At 33.9% G+C, this 19,251-nt stretch overlaps 1 protein-coding gene across 2 annotated transcripts; it reads left to right on the top strand.

Annotated features, from left to right (window-relative positions):
* The first annotated feature begins 671 nt into the window (after positions 1 to 671).
* Positions 672 to 17,642, top strand: mys (position-specific antigen beta subunit myospheroid). 2 transcript variants are annotated; one of them, XM_089699171.1, is made up of 17 exons: positions 672 to 828; positions 5,324 to 5,648; positions 5,851 to 6,036; positions 6,388 to 6,616; positions 6,820 to 6,904; positions 7,157 to 7,327; positions 8,331 to 8,438; positions 8,871 to 9,023; positions 9,859 to 9,981; positions 10,097 to 10,264; positions 10,571 to 10,807; positions 11,204 to 11,378; positions 11,914 to 12,020; positions 12,420 to 12,564; positions 13,013 to 13,146; positions 15,166 to 15,318; positions 17,140 to 17,642. In XM_089699171.1, the coding sequence occupies exons 2-17, from the start codon at positions 5,348 to 5,350 to the stop codon at positions 17,203 to 17,205; spliced, it is 2,541 nt and encodes an 846-aa protein (XP_089555297.1). In that variant the 5' UTR covers positions 672 to 828; positions 5,324 to 5,347; the 3' UTR covers positions 17,206 to 17,642. The 2 variants fall into 2 exon arrangements, with proteins under 2 accessions (XP_089555297.1, XP_089555298.1); XM_089699172.1 differs by lacking the exon at positions 672 to 828 and adding an exon at positions 3,715 to 4,128.
* Positions 17,643 to 19,251: the final 1,609 nt, after the last annotated feature.

The raw sequence follows: 19,251 nt of genomic DNA, 5'->3' as shown, positions 1-19,251 counted from the left end.
GTGCGTTCATAACTAAGTTTTTCTGAGTAGTTCGTCAAATCTACATAAAGGCGTGTTAAAAAGAGAAAAGATTTGATTGTTTGTTTGCATTAAATAAATTTTTCAACTCGTTTGCACATTTCTCTCATGAGCACAAAGCTGCAGTATTCCTGAGTATATGCTTTGTTTTATTGTGTTTTTATCCTACCATTCGGGCCGAGCAGCCGTTCTTTATCGAATTCATTTATTCCATCAAATATAGAATAGAATAGAATAGAATAAGAATTTATTCGCAGTAAAAATCAAACACATAAACAAAAAAAAAATCAATCAATATCAATCAACCCCATAATAAGAATCCCATAAATGTATTACATATTTATTATTTATTCAGTTTCTAGATGTTACTGAAGTGGTAGTTAGTATTTGAATTTCATTTCGATTCTTCTATAAATCTTTCAAAATAATTAATATTGCGATGAAAGTTTATCTAAGAAAAAACTATTTAATGACTCCTGACTTACTCCTGAAGTCCTGAGCATTTATACAAGATTAATGAATGAATGAATGAAAGATTACTTGGTTTAATAAAAAAATTGAGTATTAGAAAATTCTAGTTTTATTCTTTTTATAATCTGTACTGGTTGCTTTCAATTTTTTTGGTCTGTATTTATTTATGATTTTGACGTAATCGCATCAAAATTAGCATAAAATGAGCAAAAGGCAAGCAATAGTAACTTTTAAATTGTAATTAAATTTTCAATCTTTATTCAAAAATATTCCTTCATGATCTATATGTGCAAATAGTTTTTGATGATGAACATGTTGGTTTAAGTGTTAAAGTAATTGGTGAGTGATTATGTTATTTGTTTTACCATTTACAGACACCATTCATTAGTCATTTCGAACCATTGTAACTTGTAAGCGAACCCACACACTTCTATATGGTTTTTTAATCGTTAGATCTTACTAATGTACTGCATGGGAACAAGAAAATTACATTATGTACTTGAGCATTTAAAATATTCTGGTATATTTATTGTGCTCTTTGGATATTCCTAAACTCAAACTGTTCTTGTTGGTTTATTTGTTTAGTTTAATACACGTTATCTGCGTATATTTCTGTGTAAGATGTTTTAAAGGTCAAAAAACATTGAAGCCATGCAAAAACTATAATAGGTACATATTATCATAGTAATATAACAGAATATAACATACTTTTTATAAAATATACCCATAATATTATGTAAAGTTAGTTTATCGTTTTTCATAGAATTTGTTGAATTCCATTCTCTAATATTAATTGTTAATGAATATACACACTCATTTAAGATGATCAGTGACCACGTTTTCCTCCTTCATATTTCTGAAATCTGACCGTATTTTACATTTCTTATTAATGTGTTGTTATTTTATGACGTTGTTGGATGTAATGGACAGGCATATAAACAGATTCCTTTATTTATATTTGCTGTTTTTTTTATTACGATGATTCTTTATGCCGCACAGATATATTACTGAAATGAGACATGTAATCAGCTTGAAGCAAAGAAATAAGCAATTAAATTAAGTTTTAGTTACATCCCAAGGGCCCTTACAGTTTTTTTTGAATAAAGATTCAAAAAAAACTGTAAGGGCCCTTGGGATTGTAGTTTAATAGTTTTTAGTGCCTCTATCCAGGAGTACTATGTCGGAGTCGGAGTCTTATCACTAGAAAGACTGGCAACCTTTTTTTTATTATTTTGCAATAATAATTTCGTAATTATGTAATAAAAATACCTACACTAGGCTTTTTTTTAGTTTCGTACAAATGATAAACAATGGTCTTTATTACTATGAAGACGTAGTAGCCGTTGGTCTGACTACCAGGCTGTATCTCAGGAACCATTTACAGTAGACATTTCCAGAGATGATGTATTTTTGTTGGCGCTATAATAAAATATCGAGGTTAAGCAACGGTTGGCACGGTCATAAATTGGATGGGTCACTTTTATTTAGTTGCTCTTTCGTTTTTGTATGGGACCCTTATTTCGTGAGTCCGGCTCGATGTCGTCATGTTGTTTAGGTATTTCCGCCCGTGGCTTCAGTCGTGTTTTCATAGAAAAACCCGCATAATTCCTGTTCCTGTGGGATTTCCGGGATAAAACCTATCCATGTGTTAATCCAAGTTACCTTCTATGTGTGTGCCAAATTTTAATTGTAATTGGTTCAGTAGTATTTGCATGAAAAAGTACCTAACAAACATCAATACATATACATACAAACTTTCGCATTTATAATATTCATAGGAAGGATATAATATCATATAACATTAATCCATACTAATATTATAAATGCGAAAGTAACTCTGTCTGTCTGTCTGTTACTCAATCACGCCTAAACTACTGAACCAATTTGCATGAAATTTGGTATGGAGATATTTTGATACTCGAGAAAGGACATAGGCTACCTTTTATTGCGAAATATGTACCACTGGCGAAGCCGGGGCGGACCACTAGTAGGATATAATATCAGTAGTTAGGATGTACCATTTTTAAGCACTAATTCGAATTCCGTTTCCATTGCGTACCTACCTATCGTAACTAAACAAACATAAAGAATCCCTTTTCATTTTTTTTCTTATTTTGTGTCACAACCGTCTGTTAAAATTGTGCTGTTTGTATCAATACACTTAAATAACAATATGTACATAAAAATATGTTTATAGGTAATATAGCTACCGTTTTTGTAACGTTTACGTGGTTAAATTCAACAAAACCCCTTTGTATTATTGGATAGAAAATTAGTTTAAAGAATGAGCTAGTTTGTTGTCTATAAAAAACACGGTATGAATAATAATTACACTTGCAGTACGATAGTACTTATAGGGATTTATGTTTGGTGGCGCCGCGCCTGCCAGCCGGGAGCGGTCATCGACCCTCCATGCACCCTCTACCGTTATCGACGTTGTATATGGAAACCCGCTTGAAGATCGGCAAAATAGAGCTGGGATATAGCAGTTTAACTTTAACAAAAAATGTTGCATTCACAAGGTAACTTGACCTAACTGTTTTGTCTATACAATGTAAACAAACGGTATTAGAACGAGAAATTTTACGATAATAATGCAAATGACAACTCGGCGGTTTTTTTTATAATACCAATATATTTTAAACATGTAAACAATGTGTGTAAGTAGGGTGTAGACTGTAGGGATATGAATATAAAAATAAAATCCTTTCCTTTGAAAATAAAATCACGTAACTATGTATAAATATTTAATTAGGTACATTTTATTTTTAAATTTTAACACACCTTAAGTAAAATACGGGAACATGTTCACCGTATGCTTTACGCAAAAGCTTTAATTCACCTTTCTAGAAAAGTTCAATATTTGCAGAACCCTATGACGAACTTTTGATGATTTCCATTGATTTTCAATGTTGTGAATGTTTCGTTTATTTTTAACACACGGTTATCACAACAAAAAAGGTATTAACATCGCTTAGTTGTGATGTTATCGTTATGACCAGTTTTCTCGATTTTACCTTGATGAATTGATGTCGTGGTAAACTTGAAAAATAAAGATTTATTTCATTCACCTTAGCTGCTTTATGTTACGTCTTCGGGGCGTATTAATGCTGTCATACCCTTGTTTTATTGTGTTGACTTGGTTTTGGCACGTATTGGTTCCGAGAAGGCATGGTGACGGCGCCGCTGTATCACCCGCTGACGAAGTTATTTTCTGTACAATTAGTCACGCGTGTATCCGGCGCGGTCTGGTCGCGCGCTCTCTAGCAGACCGAATGTGTAATCGAAAAATAATAAAAAAATAATATGTATTATTTTCATTGACGCCGTAATAATTTGAATTAATTGTAATATTAATAATTATTGTACTTAAGCAAATTTTAATTTTGTGTTGTACATTTGTTTTTGTGATTGTTATTATTTTATAAATTTTAAATTATTAACTATTTTATTTATAACAAGTTGATGCCTTCTTAGTAATGTGAGAGTGAGTCAAGTGCAGTGATAAGAACGCGAATTATTACTTTATACCTTGTAGTGTAAACTGGGTCACTGGTCGAATAGTGAGCTTGCGAAATCATTGACTGCATACAAACTCTGCAATAAACTCTTATTTTGTACATAATGTGCTATATGTAGGTAAGTAATAAAATATTTTGAAGGAAATTTCTTGTAATTTGTAACTTCTTACATTTACATGATACTTAGTAGGTATAGAATAAAAAATATATAGATACTTGTTATAATTCGTACAATGTTTATGGTTTTTTTTAATTACATATAATCATATTTTTTAATACAACCTTATAACGAGGACAAGGTACAGTCAAGAGCGACGTATCTTTGCATTCATGATGCAATTATTTTTTCAACATTATTCAATACTATTTATCGCGAAAGAAAATCTTGTTTTTTTAAATAGTAAATTGTGTAGGTATCACGAGTTTTTCGACGCAGAAAAATTTTCAAAGACGTTCCTCGACAATCTTATTAGGCTATCTATAAGCAAATGAAACTCATTTTAAATACACTATCCCAATTTCCAAATAAGTTCAAAACTTATTTTTGTATATATATTTTAAGACAAAATATTACTATGATTTGAGTTACAATTTTTATTATTAAACAAAAAAAATAAATTATTGTAAAACTGTACTAGTCATATCCTTTGAAACATATTATGCCGTTATCATCTACAAATGAGTTGGGAGTTAACCCGAAGCCCAAGTAATCTGTTTTTCTGTATTATGGCCCAGTTGTTACGGCATTCCGCGACCTCGTTAGTAACGCGGGGGCGCCCTTACTCGCCCGCGCCCGTAAACGCCTACAGGTACGGATAACTACCGTGAATGTCCCATAAACTCGACAAACTCGCTTTTTTATACCTTACAGCTCAATGCGACGAAGAATTGTATCACGAAAATGATACGCTTATCAGTAATAGCAACCCACAACATAATGCAAACAGAAAATTTAAATTGTCCTGATAACACTAGTCCTCTTGTTATTAAACATCAAACATACGGATTAGTTGAAATACTCATATAGTAAACGATAACAAATAATTCATGACAGTGGTGGTCCAGTGGTCCAGTCCAGGTGGCTAAAACCTGGGAATTAAATAAAAATAGGAGCAACGAGACCAAAGGAACTTGTAAAAAATATAACTTTAAGATCAGCGTTATTCTGATTGCAACGCAACTAGTGGAAATCAGTGGCGAAATCGGCGTATCGTAGAATCATAATATAATACAACATATCATATGATCTACCATTCAGTACCTACTTAAATAACATTCCATACAATACTTATGACGAAAATATTTGTTCACAGATATTGATCAAGAAACGAATCGAAATGAAAATGAACACACGATCGAATATGCTTCGAATTTGCGTGTGGGTCTGCCTTTTGGCTGTATGTTACTGTCAAAGAGCAGAACAGCTCTTGGCTCAGAATCCATGCTCCAGTAAGACAACGTGCAGTGATTGCGCGCGAACGGCGACATGTGCTTGGTGCTTCGCCCCCGAGTTTAACGGTCCGAGATGCTTCAACCCCGCAATGGAAGGCGGAACCGCTGGTTGCGACGAAGCATACATATTCAACCCAGACAATCAGCAATCTATCGACACTATGTATAACAGAGAGTTGACTAGAGGTAAGTGTTTACAACCTAGCGAATAAATCAAGCAAGCTGTAAATTCGAACTTTGTATGAATATTTGTCTTTCGAAATTTAGAAACTATATTGTTACTTATCTACATAATTTTTTACATAATTTAGTAACAAGCACTAATCTGAATCTTTGTCACTGTCTCCCAATAAAAATGCCCGGACTTTATTAGAAGCATTTTTCGTAGCGCGAGGACGAATGGGTATGGGTATGGAGTCGACATACTACGAAGAGTCAATGAGTAGCAGTAGCAGCAGTAGCAGTAGCAGCAGCAGTAGCAGTGTGAAAGGCGGCGGTGGATACATGGCGGCGGCTGGTGGCGAGAACCTCGTACAAATCAAACCTCAACGAGTCAAACTACAGCTCAGGATGAGTAAGTGTGAAAATATTGTGACTCACGATAAGGCGTTTGCATTGTTGAGGTCATTTGATTGTAATTATATGTTAACGAGTTAAAAATAAAGTTATCATTGGTGTTTTCATTTATAAATAAAAAATAGCTGTTTATATTTGTCTTTACTTCATATAAGGCTAGTAACTAAATATAGACCAAAAGATAGCTAGCCTTATTATAAATGTTTTTCATTCATTAATCAAATTTTAATTCTGACATAATTTTCTTAGATTTTTTCCTGTTTACTAGGTAAATGTTTTAAAATTTTCCTCTGTACTTAAATATCTTGTGAAGTATATTATTTTTGTTACACATTAAATTTTCTTTTAGATCAAGCGCAAAAAATGACGTTCTCATACGCGCAAGCTCAAGACTACCCAGTGGATCTCTATTACCTTATGGACTTGAGTAGATCTATGAAGAACGACAAAGAAAAACTTAGTACTCTTGGAAGTTTGCTGTCAAGTACTATGAGAAATATTACATCAAACTTCAGAATCGGTTTCGGTTCATTTGTTGATAAACTAGTCATGCCCTATGTGTCTACTGTACCTAAAAAGTAAGTTTATCTTATGTAATGCGTCATTTTAAGAATTGCAAGGTTTCAAGGTCTTTAGAATATGTTGTTTATCACTAAATAATGAATTAATAATGAAGAATAAATTTGATCACTGTTTATAAATTTTCTTCATTTTAGCAATAACGCCATCATACAGTTTTAAATATGTAGTATAGTGATATTTAAAAATGCTTAATTTTCAGTCTCATCTCACCATGCGATGGTTGTGCTGCACCATACGGTTACAAGAATCAAATGTCACTCAGCAATGATACAGACTTTTTCGATGTAAGTAAACTTAAAATCTACTTTTTTAAAGATTCTACCATAAGTACCGGAAAAATGTCAGTGACTTGAATAAAAAAAAAAGAAAACCTGTGATCATGCTTGCCATATTATGTTCAAAGTGTTCAAAACGTCAGGTTAAATTATTATTTTATTAACAAATGACGTATCAAATCCGCCAATGAAGTTTTATTTATTATATTTTTCAGAAAAATAATCTGAAAATAATAAAATAAATACATAAATCACTTTCAGAAAGCGGTAGCCCGCGCGGACGTATCAGGTAACCTGGACGCGCCTGAAGGCGGTTTTGACGCGATCATGCAAGCCGTGGTGTGCAAGCAAGAGATCGGCTGGAGGGAACATGCGAGGAAACTGCTCGTGTTCTCCACTGATGCGGGATTCCATTATGCTGGCGATGGGAAGGTGAGCTGGTGAATGAATGAATGTATGAAATACTCTTTATTGTACATACACAGTAATAAATTTGATACATAGTTAAGATAGCTTATAATAGAGATGTACAAAGAGCGGCTTTATCGCTCGTGAGCGATTTTTGGTGGTGGTTATTACTTATTACCTTTTGAATAAGTTTTTTTTTACGTTTTGTAAACATAAAATAATATTACAGATAAGTACTGTTTTACATGAATATCACTGCTTCAATGGTATTTCTGGTTAAATGTTAAATAATAGAATGTACTTAGATATGTGTTTTTGGATTAGGAAAAATCTAGTGCTCTATTAAGAAGATTGTTTATTATACATTTGGCATTATAACCAAGAGTTGTTCCATCCATTTCCAAAAAAATTAACTAATAGCTTAATTACATGTGTGATTCAAAATTCAAAATTCAAAAAATTAATTTATTTGCCAAAAAACATGGTATACATAGATGTTAACAATTGAGTTCCAGCATGTTCAGCCGTTATTAACAGCATGCAAATTATGTCACTTAATTATAAATCAAAATTTCATTTATTATTTTCATTATCATTACATTTCACATTCTACAATCATTATTAACAAAGTCAATCAATCACAGTCAAAATTTATATTTGAAGTATTCTGCCAATGTGTAAAAGGAACGCTCTGCGAGGAATTTCACTAGTTGCCATTTTAATTTATTAAGTGGCAGTGATCTAAACTCTTTAGGAAGATGGTTAAAAATTTTGATAGCCATTGCATAGCTATTCCTGTTAAGGAGCGCAGTCCTACACAAAGGCATGCGCAAACGCGTCGGGTCTCTTGTAATGAAAAGCGAGCTATCCTCAAAGGTTGTGAATAAGTTATAATGATTGTCTTACTTATGTGTTAAAATTTTTTATCGGGTCATATAAATTAATAGCATTTTGTCGCGTGCTTAAAGTAACTCCATTTAAATTAAGTGTTATGAACATTAATAGAAATTATAATTTTTTATTGCAGTTGGGCGGTATTGTGCAGCCAAACGATGGTGAATGTCACATGGAGGATAATTCATATACTCATTCTACACTACAAGACTACCCAAGCATTTCTCAAATTAATCTGAAGGTAATGTTTACTCATGTAACCTTAACCTACTCGTAAGCATAAATTCATCTTAATTGAGTATAAGCCATAAACAATACAGGGAAAACTGGATAAATAATTCGTCATGAACATTTCGCAAAATTTTTGCATAAGTACTATTATTGAGTCATTACATAAATATAAATGTTGAAATTACCTTTTAAAATCTGCAGTCTATATGTTTTTCATACAGTGTATGGTTTTTTTTTTTCAATTTTAAGGTACTTACCAAAAACAACATAAGAAATTTTTAATGGTTTTTCACTGCTAAATTCATAATTTAATACCATAAATCATTTAAATTAGAAAAAGATCCAGTTTCACTTTCGAAGTTTATTTTGACCCATATTTTCAAACATGGTCTTCATAGAATTCTACTTGCAATGAAATTAAATATTTTAATCATCTCTACAGGTGAAAGAGCACGCAATAAACGTGATATTCGCAGTGACCGCGGAACAGATCAGCGTGTACGAACAACTGAGCAAGCACATTGAGGGCTCCAGCAGTGGCATCCTCAGTGATGACTCTGACAATGTTGTGGACTTGGTCCGGGAACAATATAATGTGAGTTTACGTAAATAATAATCGTAATAAAGAAAAATATCAATAATTATATCATACTAGCGACCCGCCCCGGCTTCGCACGGGTGCAATGCTGATACTAAATAAACTACAGGAAAACTGTGAACGTTGTATATAAAAAAATAGCGGCCCGCTCCGTCTTCGCACACGGGTATAAAATAGGTATATATATAGCCGGGCGGCCTGCCGGTACCGCCGCAAATGCTACGTCCCGCAATTTTTAAATCTGTAATATCTTCGAAAATATTCACTTAAATCATACGGTGTAAAGGCCCATATAGATCTATATTAAATGAACAATGTATTGAAGGTATTTAATTGGTTAAGGATTAATGCTGTATTGGTTAAAATCGCATCGAAAATTAGCCATTATTTGTCGTAAAAAGTAAATGACAAAAAAAAGTTATTGTGGGTTATCCATAAGAGATAGACATATACCATCGCGGACTTTTCTATAGACCTTTTCAATGTGTATAATACTTAGTACATTATTTTGATAAAACTCGTAGGGTTCAGCCTGCGTTTGCAATGTAAGCGGAAAAAATGTAATTTTTTACGACATCACATTAGAAACCTCAAAAATAACAGTACTTCTCCACTATTTAATGGATGTTATTATACATATAAACCTTCCTCTTGAAACACTCTATCTATTAAAAAAAACCGCAACAAAATCCGTTGCGTAGTTTCAAAGATTTAAGCGTACAAAGGGACATAGGGACAGGGAATGCGACTTTGTTTTATACTATGTAGTGATTTTTTAAAAAATTTTAAAATTTTCTTTGAAATAAAAATACAATGTCAATGTCCTTTGCAGAAAATCACATCAACTGTTGAAATGAAAGATACCTCAAGTGACGCCATCCAAATTTTGTACCATTCATCGTGTCTTGGAAGTAAAGATAATCTTGTACAAACGAACAAATGTGATGGATTGAAGGTAAGAATAAAACAGTATTTTGCTTATTGATTTTTTATACTTCAAATTTATATTTATTTCTGCTATTGTGTAGAGCAAAACTAAACTTTATTTCCAACTAATTTATTCTTATCAGGTAGGAGACGTCGTTGAGTTCACAGCGGAGATCACATTGAAGGAGTGTCCCAAAGACCGCAACAAATGGAAGCAAATGTTCACAATTTACCCAGTGGGTGTGTCTGAGAGTCTTACAGTCGAACTGGAGATGCTGTGCGATTGCCCTTGTGAACATCCTGGACATCATGTAAGTTTATGCCTTCAATTTAATAGAGGTTTAATTGAAATTAAATCCATCCCATGGCAGTAAAATTTCTATATTGGTTGTTTTCAAATTTGTTTACGCATGATGATTTCAAGAATTCTACAATTATATCATCTGTTCCTAGCTATTTTCCATTAACCAAAATAACTATGGTATAATTATTGAAAATTACGATCTAGCCTTATACTATAGGCTATAATATAAATCTAACTTAATTTGCTAGGTATAGTATGTCTAAGAACGCGTCCATTAACACGTTGATTGATTGTGTGTGTGTTTCGTTGGCAGGCGTACAACGACAGCCCGCTAGTGTGCAGCGGGCAAGGCATCTCGGCGTGCGGCGTGTGCGTGTGCCACCCGGGCCGCTTCGGCAAGAGCTGCGAGTGTTCCGCGCACAGCGGCGTGTCGCTGGAGCAGGAGCGCGGCTGCCGGCCCACCAACGCGACCGCCGGCCCGCTGTGCTCCAACCGCGGCACCTGCATCTGCGGCGTGTGCGAGTGCAACAAGATGGACGACCCGCTCAAGGTGACTGCTGTGATGTGTAGAGAGAAGACGTTACACCTCCAGCGTTAAAAAGAGTACCTACTGCACCATCAATCGGTAGCGTCGGTAAAAATAGATCTTGCCGGTCGCAGTGATACAAGCTTTAGACTAGTGTCTAATACAATACAGCTGCTGTTGTGCAGTAAAAAAATAATAATTGAATCAGTAATAGTGCTATGTACTAATCCCGGTCATGCTGACTGGAATTGGTATAATCATATACACATAGTAAAAGCATAAGAACTATTACTTGACTACTAGATATAAAACATTTGGCTGGTAAAGAAGTAGGTAGAAAAAGTTTAAGTAAGATATGTTAAAAAAGGTTCATAAGAACACAAAAGTAAGAAACATCCGATAAAATTCCATTCGTCACAGGTGATATCTGGCCCGTTCTGCGAGTGCGACAACTTCACGTGCGACATGAACCACGGGCAGATCTGCTCGGGGCCGACGCACGGCGAGTGCGTGTGCGGCAAGTGCAGCTGCCGGCCCGAGTACACGGGGCCCGCGTGCCAGTGCCTCAAGGACCAGAGCGCGTGTATATCGCCCGGTTAGTTGGATATTTTTATAATGCAAAAGTTTAAAAACTCAGGCCCCGGAACCACAGACACAATAGAAAATCTATTGTGTCTGGGACCGATCGGGCCACTTGGGGCTCAATGGGTTAAAAAAAAAATGTTGTGTGGTTTTATGAAACCACGGTAAAAGTGAAACTTAGGCACAAAATTATCGTATTTGTACGATAATTATCGTACGGTTCCGAACACTGCTTTATACCTACTCGGCAGCCGACCGTCACGCGACATGCGCTACACAGAGCAAAAAGTTTGAGACGATGTAATAAAAGTTTCACTTTAAAAATTCGTATTATTATAAGTACACTAAGTAGTAAAACAATAAAACAACTGTAGTACATTTATTGTCAGCTTTGATTAATTGTTATTCGCTTTCAAAATAGAAGAAGGCATTATAAAAAACAATCACAATCTCTATGATAGAAATTAACAGTGAACAGTACTCAAAAATACTGTTTACCCAAAGAAATAAAAATAAGAAATGTGTAACTACTATATTTTTTATTGCAGAAAACGGAAAAATCTGCAGCGGCAACGGTAAATGCGTGTGCGGCCAGTGCGTGTGCAACGTCGATGACGACCGACACTATACCGGAAAGTTCTGTGACAACTGCCCCGTAAGTTTCCATCATTTTTATTTTTTAAATATTTAATTAATTTAAGAGGACTACAAGAGCTAGCTGAACTTGAGTGACTCGCGCACACATTAACACAATCGACTCGATTTATAAGAACATTTTTTGGTCCTCTTGACGGGTTTTGTTTTATTTCCCATACTAAATATTTACAAAATAACAAATAATTTATCAGTTTTAAAGTAAGTAAAATGGATTCTAAAAATAATTTAACAACAAAAACAAACAATTCTGGCGGAAAAAAAAACAGTGAAACAAGCGACACGTCCGTCTAGCAACAGGCCTCGACCGATACTGTCGGTGCACGGGCGTTCACGCACACATGCGTACGTTTTTGGTTTGGGAATAAAAACATATTTACTAAACGCTAAATCGTTCCAGACGTGCCCCGGGCGGTGCGAGGACTTCAAGCACTGCGTGCTGTGCGAGGTGCACCGGCGCGGGCCGCTGTACCGGCCCGACGAGCCCGGCCCCGACTGCGGCGACTGCGCGCTCTACCCGCAGGTCGTCGAGGGCAAGATTGAAGGTGAGCGCTGGTGGTTTGTTTTTTTTTTTTGCTAGAGTCGGATATACTGGCTGGTTATAAAATTTTATAAAAAAGTAGCATTTATTTTTAATTTTTTTACTAGTATAAGCTATACTGGCAGGCTATAAAATTGAAAAAAGATAGAAGGTTTTTCTTTCTTGTTTTCTAACACCAGCTGTACTGGCAGTATATAAAATTTTGTACAAATAAGCTATGAAATGGCGTGTTATTCAGTGATGATGTAGAGATGTAACACGCACACTCGCGTAATTGTGTATAAAAAGCCGTGTGTGAAGTTTAATCGAACGATTAACAAAAATCGGGTGTAGTCATTTGTATGAATATTAAATGATAATAAATACATAGGGTAAATTTTTATGTGTTTTTATCTCCACGCTGCTGTATCAAGTAACTGCATATAAAGTTTAATCAAATTTTATTTTTTCAGCCAACGAAACATTGAACGAGCATTTGTGCAGTTTCTACGACGACGAGGACTGTCTGTACGTCTATGTGTACTCGTACAACGACACCAAGACTGTTCACATCCGAGCGCAGAAGGAACATGAATGTCCGAGGAAGGTATGTGTATTGTGTATACTGTTTCTTTTTCTATTGTGCTACATACAGTGGTGGACGTTTAATTAGAAACACGTAACAGATGAAGTGGTCATCAAATTTATTTACATTTGTGTATGAACGTATTAGAGATTAAGCATTATTTCATATTATGTAATAGAACACCCGTTTATCTAGTTTTATAAGAAATTGCTTAATTTTAATCAAACGTTAGCTTAAATTAATAAAATTAAACAACTTTAAGTGAAGTCTGATTTCCGACTATTTTCAGTCTGGACAACAAATTAGAAACAGCATGGTTCGAGTGTTCCAAAGTCAAAACCTGTTGAAATGCCGCCAATATTTTTATCTTCTACAAATATTTGCACCGTTTTTTAAACATTCCATCTAAAAGTTTCTGAAAATTAATTTACTTTGCAGTATAAATGGGTAAAAGTAAGATTTGTGACCCATTAACAAGAAAAATAATTTAAAGTTTACATTTTGACAAAAATTGGAGTTACAGTAAAATTGCAAATCATTTAGAGTGTTCGATAAAAAGATATTCAATGCTACAGTTTATTTAAAACAGCATGGTACTTCTGATCAAGTGCCTAAAAAAGCTCGACCATGAAAAACCACTGCTCGCGAGCATAGGCAAATAATTCTTTTCGCAAAGATGGATCCATTTAAAGGTTCCAATTGTATTAGGAAATATGTTTTTGCAAACGTGTTAAAATCTCATACAATCTAAGCCACGACGTTGTAAAGCCGTTGTTGTCTATAAAGATTATAACAATCTAAAAACAACCCCATTAGTGCCCATACTATAATGTTTCCTCCGCCATGCTGAAGCCTGAACTGTTTATTTATTATCTAAGGCCTGGTTAACTGAACGACGAGCCTTTAAAGATGGCAATTGCCATCAGAATTGATTAAATTAATTTTAATTTCGTCCAAAAATAAAACTTTTTCACTGGCGGACTGTCCACGAGCAATATTTCTTAGTAAATGAAAATCGTTGTTGTCGCTGTACTGCCTAGTAAGAACCTGCACTTTCCTGGCGTCTCTCCCAAAAATTTTTGCCTCGACTTACCGCCTGCAAATTGATTTCATCGACACATTGCGAGGTTCATCTTTGGAAAAAACTAATTTTATAATAGAATTTCAACTTTTAAATGGAACCATCTTTGCCAAAAGAATCATTTCCCTATCCTCGCGAGCAGTGGTTTTTCATGGTCGAGCATTTCTAGGCACTTGATCAGAACTTTTAAATAAACTATAGCATTGAATATATTTTTATCGAATACTCTAAATGATTTGCAATTTTCCTGTAACTCTAGTTTTTGTCAAAATGTAAACTTAAAATTATTTTTCTTGTTAATGGGTCACCAATCTTACTTTTACCCATTTTTACTGCAAAGTTAATGAATTTTCAGAAACTTTTAGACAGAATGTTTAAAAAACGGTGCAAATATTTGTAGAAGAAAAAAATATAGGCGGCATTTCAACAGGTTTTAACTTTGGAACACTCAAACCATGCTGTTTCCAATTTGTTGTCCAGACTGAAAATAGTCGGAAATCAGACTCCACTTAAAGTTGTTTAATTTTATTAATTTAAGCTTATGTTTGATTCAAATTAAGCAATTTCTTATAAAACTAGATAAACGGGTGTTCTATTACATATGAAATAATCCTTAATCTCTAATACGTTAATACACAAATGTTAAATAAATTTGATGAATACTTCATCGTGTTACGTGTTTCTAATTAAACGTCCACCACTGTAGTTTGAAAATGTATGTCGACGATTGTCCGTTTTTCGTAAAATTATTAATTTAAATGTTGTTGCATTGCCATGTTATGAAGTGTTCTTTTTAACCCATAAATATTATTTTTATTGGTTACTTTTAAAATGTTCCTGTTATTTTAGTACATAGAAGGCTCTTTGAACATTTATGTTTGTTCATTTTAGCTGACAGATAAGCTAAAGAACGTGCTGTAACGTAAGTGCAGTCATTTAACTCGATTAACGTTTGTCAGGTATTCATCCTGGGCATAGTGCTCGGCGTGATAGCGGCGATAGTGCTGGTCGGTTTGGCGCTACTGATGCTGTGGAAGATGGTGACCACCATACACGACCGCCGCGAGTTCGCGCGCTTCGAGAAGGAGCGCATGATGGCCAAGTGGGACACTGTGAGTATACTGTACTACTAGCTGGATCAAATCTTCTCATTTTTATAGCACAATAGCATTCCGTGCGCGGCTTCGCCCGCATTGTACTAAACTTAACAAATTGTGTATTTAAACCATTCTCAAGAACCACTCTATCTATTTAAAAAAAAAATCAAAATCTTTTGTATAACAACTGACACACAGACGGCTTAAAAAGTGTCAGTAGACGGTAAGGAGTCTACTGATACAAAAAACAAACCTTAACATCGCTCCGAAGTGACGTGAAAGAAAGAGAAACAAATAAACAAACACACTTGCGCATTTACAATATTAGTAAGGAAATAAGGATACCTAATATAGGATATAAATATATTTGAGGAGTGACATAAGCATCATTTTAATTGTGAAAGTGATATGGGGTACTTAAAAAAATAATAGAATAATAGTTTTTTGATGCCAAATTGAAATAGTGAATCAGACAAGTTTTTAACCCGTTACGCGTCCGGCGCACAGCCGGCACCGATCCCGATAGTGTCAAGGGAGTTCACGAAATCTAGCTTTTTTATGACTACCGAGTTTGAAAATTTTATTTACCCTATTGTTCTATAATTATATGCCATGTATTATATATTTTTGGAAAGAGGAAGAAACTAGTTATAGCATAAAAATGTAATCATGACGATATATTTTTTCTATAAAATTATAAAAAATTGATTTTCTTTTGTTTTAATTTTAATTGCTTACATACTAACACTTACATGATAATGCTGAGTCATCAAATGATCATATTCACGTTTTCATATCACTACACGATTGCCAAATACATTCACTTATATTTTCACACATTTAACACAACGTATTTCACTATGAATAATAACAAATCTCCATTATTCACAAACAAGAAAAAAAGCGCCATTTTGCGTCTTCCGCACTGAAAAGTTGAGACACTTTTTCACTGAGTATTCTTCAAATATCCCTAAAACCAATATCATAAACGTATTCTACGTAAAATTTCCAGTAATATACGTCTCAATTATCACTCATCTAATTATTCCTCTCGGCATAATTCACAATCCAAATATTCGTTGAACAAGACAAATGTCACAAACTATGGCCGATGACGCAACTCAATCAATGATTCACTTTTTTTTTTATTTTGTGGTTTTAGTCTCTATTGCCTGTCTCGGAGTCGTGTCGATTCGAATTATAAATGTTTAAGGCATAGAGAAATATTTTTTATACTGGAAACATTCACTTGTAAGTCTCTACTGATGACCTTCAATGTCACGGACCGCGTTACGCACAGGCGTTTGTGCGCAGGACGCTACAGTCCATTTTGAGTTACGCACACCCGCTGTGCGTAGGACGCGTCACGGGTTAAAAGAAAAAAACGATTTGTTCTTCATGCAGTTGTTTTTTCATTACTTCAATAAATATGTATTTACTTTATAAAATGACACAAGGCACTTACTTATCAATATGTGAGATCATAATTCTTTGTATTTGCTAATATTACTGTAAATGAGTGCAATGCGTCAAGGTTATTGCGCTCATTTCTTAATATATAATTATGATTAACTCATTAACTACTTCAATTTTGTTAATTTTTTACCCATACAAAAATTTGTATTTATTATATTCAGCTGATTTTGCGTCAAAGTTGACCATATATCAATGCTAACAAAGTTTCGGTCACTACTGTTTTACAAAATTATGTCTATTTTGTAATAATTTTGTTCATAAAATAATTTAATTCATAGAACCGTATATACCTTAATTTTACTTATCTTTATAATGTAATGAGATTTTATGCAAGTAATAATCAAACTATTTTATTTGCAGGGTGAAAATCCGATCTACAAACAAGCGACGTCGACCTTCAAAAATCCCACGTACGCCGGAAAATAAATACTTTCGACGTTATAGAAGCAATAAATGAAATTAAAGAAACGTAGTTCAGATAGTCATTATAAATTACATATAAATGTAAAGTCAGTATTTGAAAAATCGTGTATTTGTAAATGTTTAGATACAAGTATATAGATGCTAAATAAGCCTTATTATGTGCCTTTGATATATTTGTCGAACTTGTACACGGTAGCAATAAACAGCTATTTTTATTTAACGATTCTCCAATTCGTATCTATAAGGTCTGTTTTAATCTCATATTATATTTTATATCTAGTACGCTTTTGTACTTATGTGTGTGTGTATCATGTATGTAGAATGTGACTGTGTGTAGGTGACTATGATACAATAAGTTTCAGAGAATTATACAAATAATGTTGTTTGGTCTCTTATTTTGATTTAACCGAGATGATCTTTATACGAATATATATACGAATAAGAATTAGGGTTGTTGAGGATTCCTCTTCCGCTTCCTCATAATGAGGAAGTTCCGCAATATTTTGGGTTCCTCTACCGTTACCGCATCCTCAAAAATGAAAATAAAAAAATCCTCTTCCGCTATCGCTTCCTCAAAATTTAGAGGAAATTTATGAGGATGCTGATCCGATCGGGCGGCGAATTTACAAAGCCTATTTAAACTATGTATTTGAGTTACGAGTCGGACTCTACTAACGAACAAGAGTAGAGTCTTACCGCAATATTTATATCTGCGCCTAACACTTATCTCTAAACATAATAATATAACATTTTCTCTCATACTCAGTAGAAACATATTTTACCAAATAATGTTTGTCAAAAGTGATTTTAAATTAAAAAACAAACAAGTTGTTTAAGCTTACATAATAAGTACCAGTTAGTTTTTTTTTGTGGAAATCTTTTGTCGCTTCTGGCACTGATATAGATTAGGTTTTTTCTGTGGGTTTTTTCGAGTAATATGCATAAACAAAAGCTCATCTGAGTCCGGCTCGTGACTCAAATAGTATAGTACTTACAGTCTTCGTAAATTCGCGATCGGGCGAGCTAACCTCCCCTAACCTTAAACATCAATATGTAGAGACAGGAAAACGGCTTTTGTTTGTTTTTTAATTTTGATTATAATTTCCTATCATCCTCATCCGCTTCCTCTTCCGCTTCCTCATCCGCATCCTCTTCCTCAAAAAAATATCCTCTTCCTCATCCGCATCCCCTAAATTTGTGTGTAAAAATTCCTCTTCCTCCTCCTCTTCCTCATAATCACTTCCTCAACAACCCGAATAAGAATGTACCCTTTTATGTACGTATTTTTAACATTTTGATATTATATTGTAATGTATGATTGAGCACAAGAACTGCCTTTATTTATTAATTTGGTTTTAGACTTACAATATACTCGTATAATGGATAATGAAATTTAACCTGGCTTCCAAAATTACTGGTGCCTTAAAAAAAAAAATACAAACTAATATGACTAGTGCCATTACTAATAAGTATAATGAAGAGTGTTTTATTATTTATTAATTTTGATATAAATACATACAAAATGTTTTAGTTTTATTGTATATTTTAAGTTATTTTAGTTTTTAATAGCTTTTATATGCTGCAGTTTCTTTGCATTTCAGTAAGAATCCGTTTTTTTTTTGTATAATTTAAATATGTATGTGATAAAGTTTATTGTACTGATTGTATATTTTATTTCAACTGAGACTAACTATATAAAACATTTTGTGGCCTTTTAATAATAGCTAATAAATTTAATATTTGACAGTTTTGAGTTTTATTACCAAAATCCTCATATTCCTTTTACTCATTGCTCCAAAAATAGAATGTCGCATTTTGGAAAATATTTGCGATTATGACATTTGACATACACGCACAATACGGGGAATTTTTATCTTTGAATGACGCTTTTTGAGGGGCGTTGGTGTGAACTGCCGACTCAAAAATCTCCTTTGATTCAGAGAAAAGGCGTTTAGTTGATCTTCTAATTTTTAGGAAACCTCATATTATGTAATTTTCTTCAAATTTTTATGTTTGCGTTATTATAAATTTATATAGGATCCATCGCCC

This window comes from Colias philodice, chromosome 9, assembly GCF_061535455.1.
Source record: "Colias philodice isolate Cphi_HAF_F1 chromosome 9, ilColPhil1 Martin Lab GWU primary, whole genome shotgun sequence".
Lineage (NCBI taxonomy): Eukaryota > Metazoa > Arthropoda > Insecta > Lepidoptera > Pieridae > Colias > Colias philodice.
This window is presented reverse-complemented; position numbering and strand designations above follow the sequence as displayed.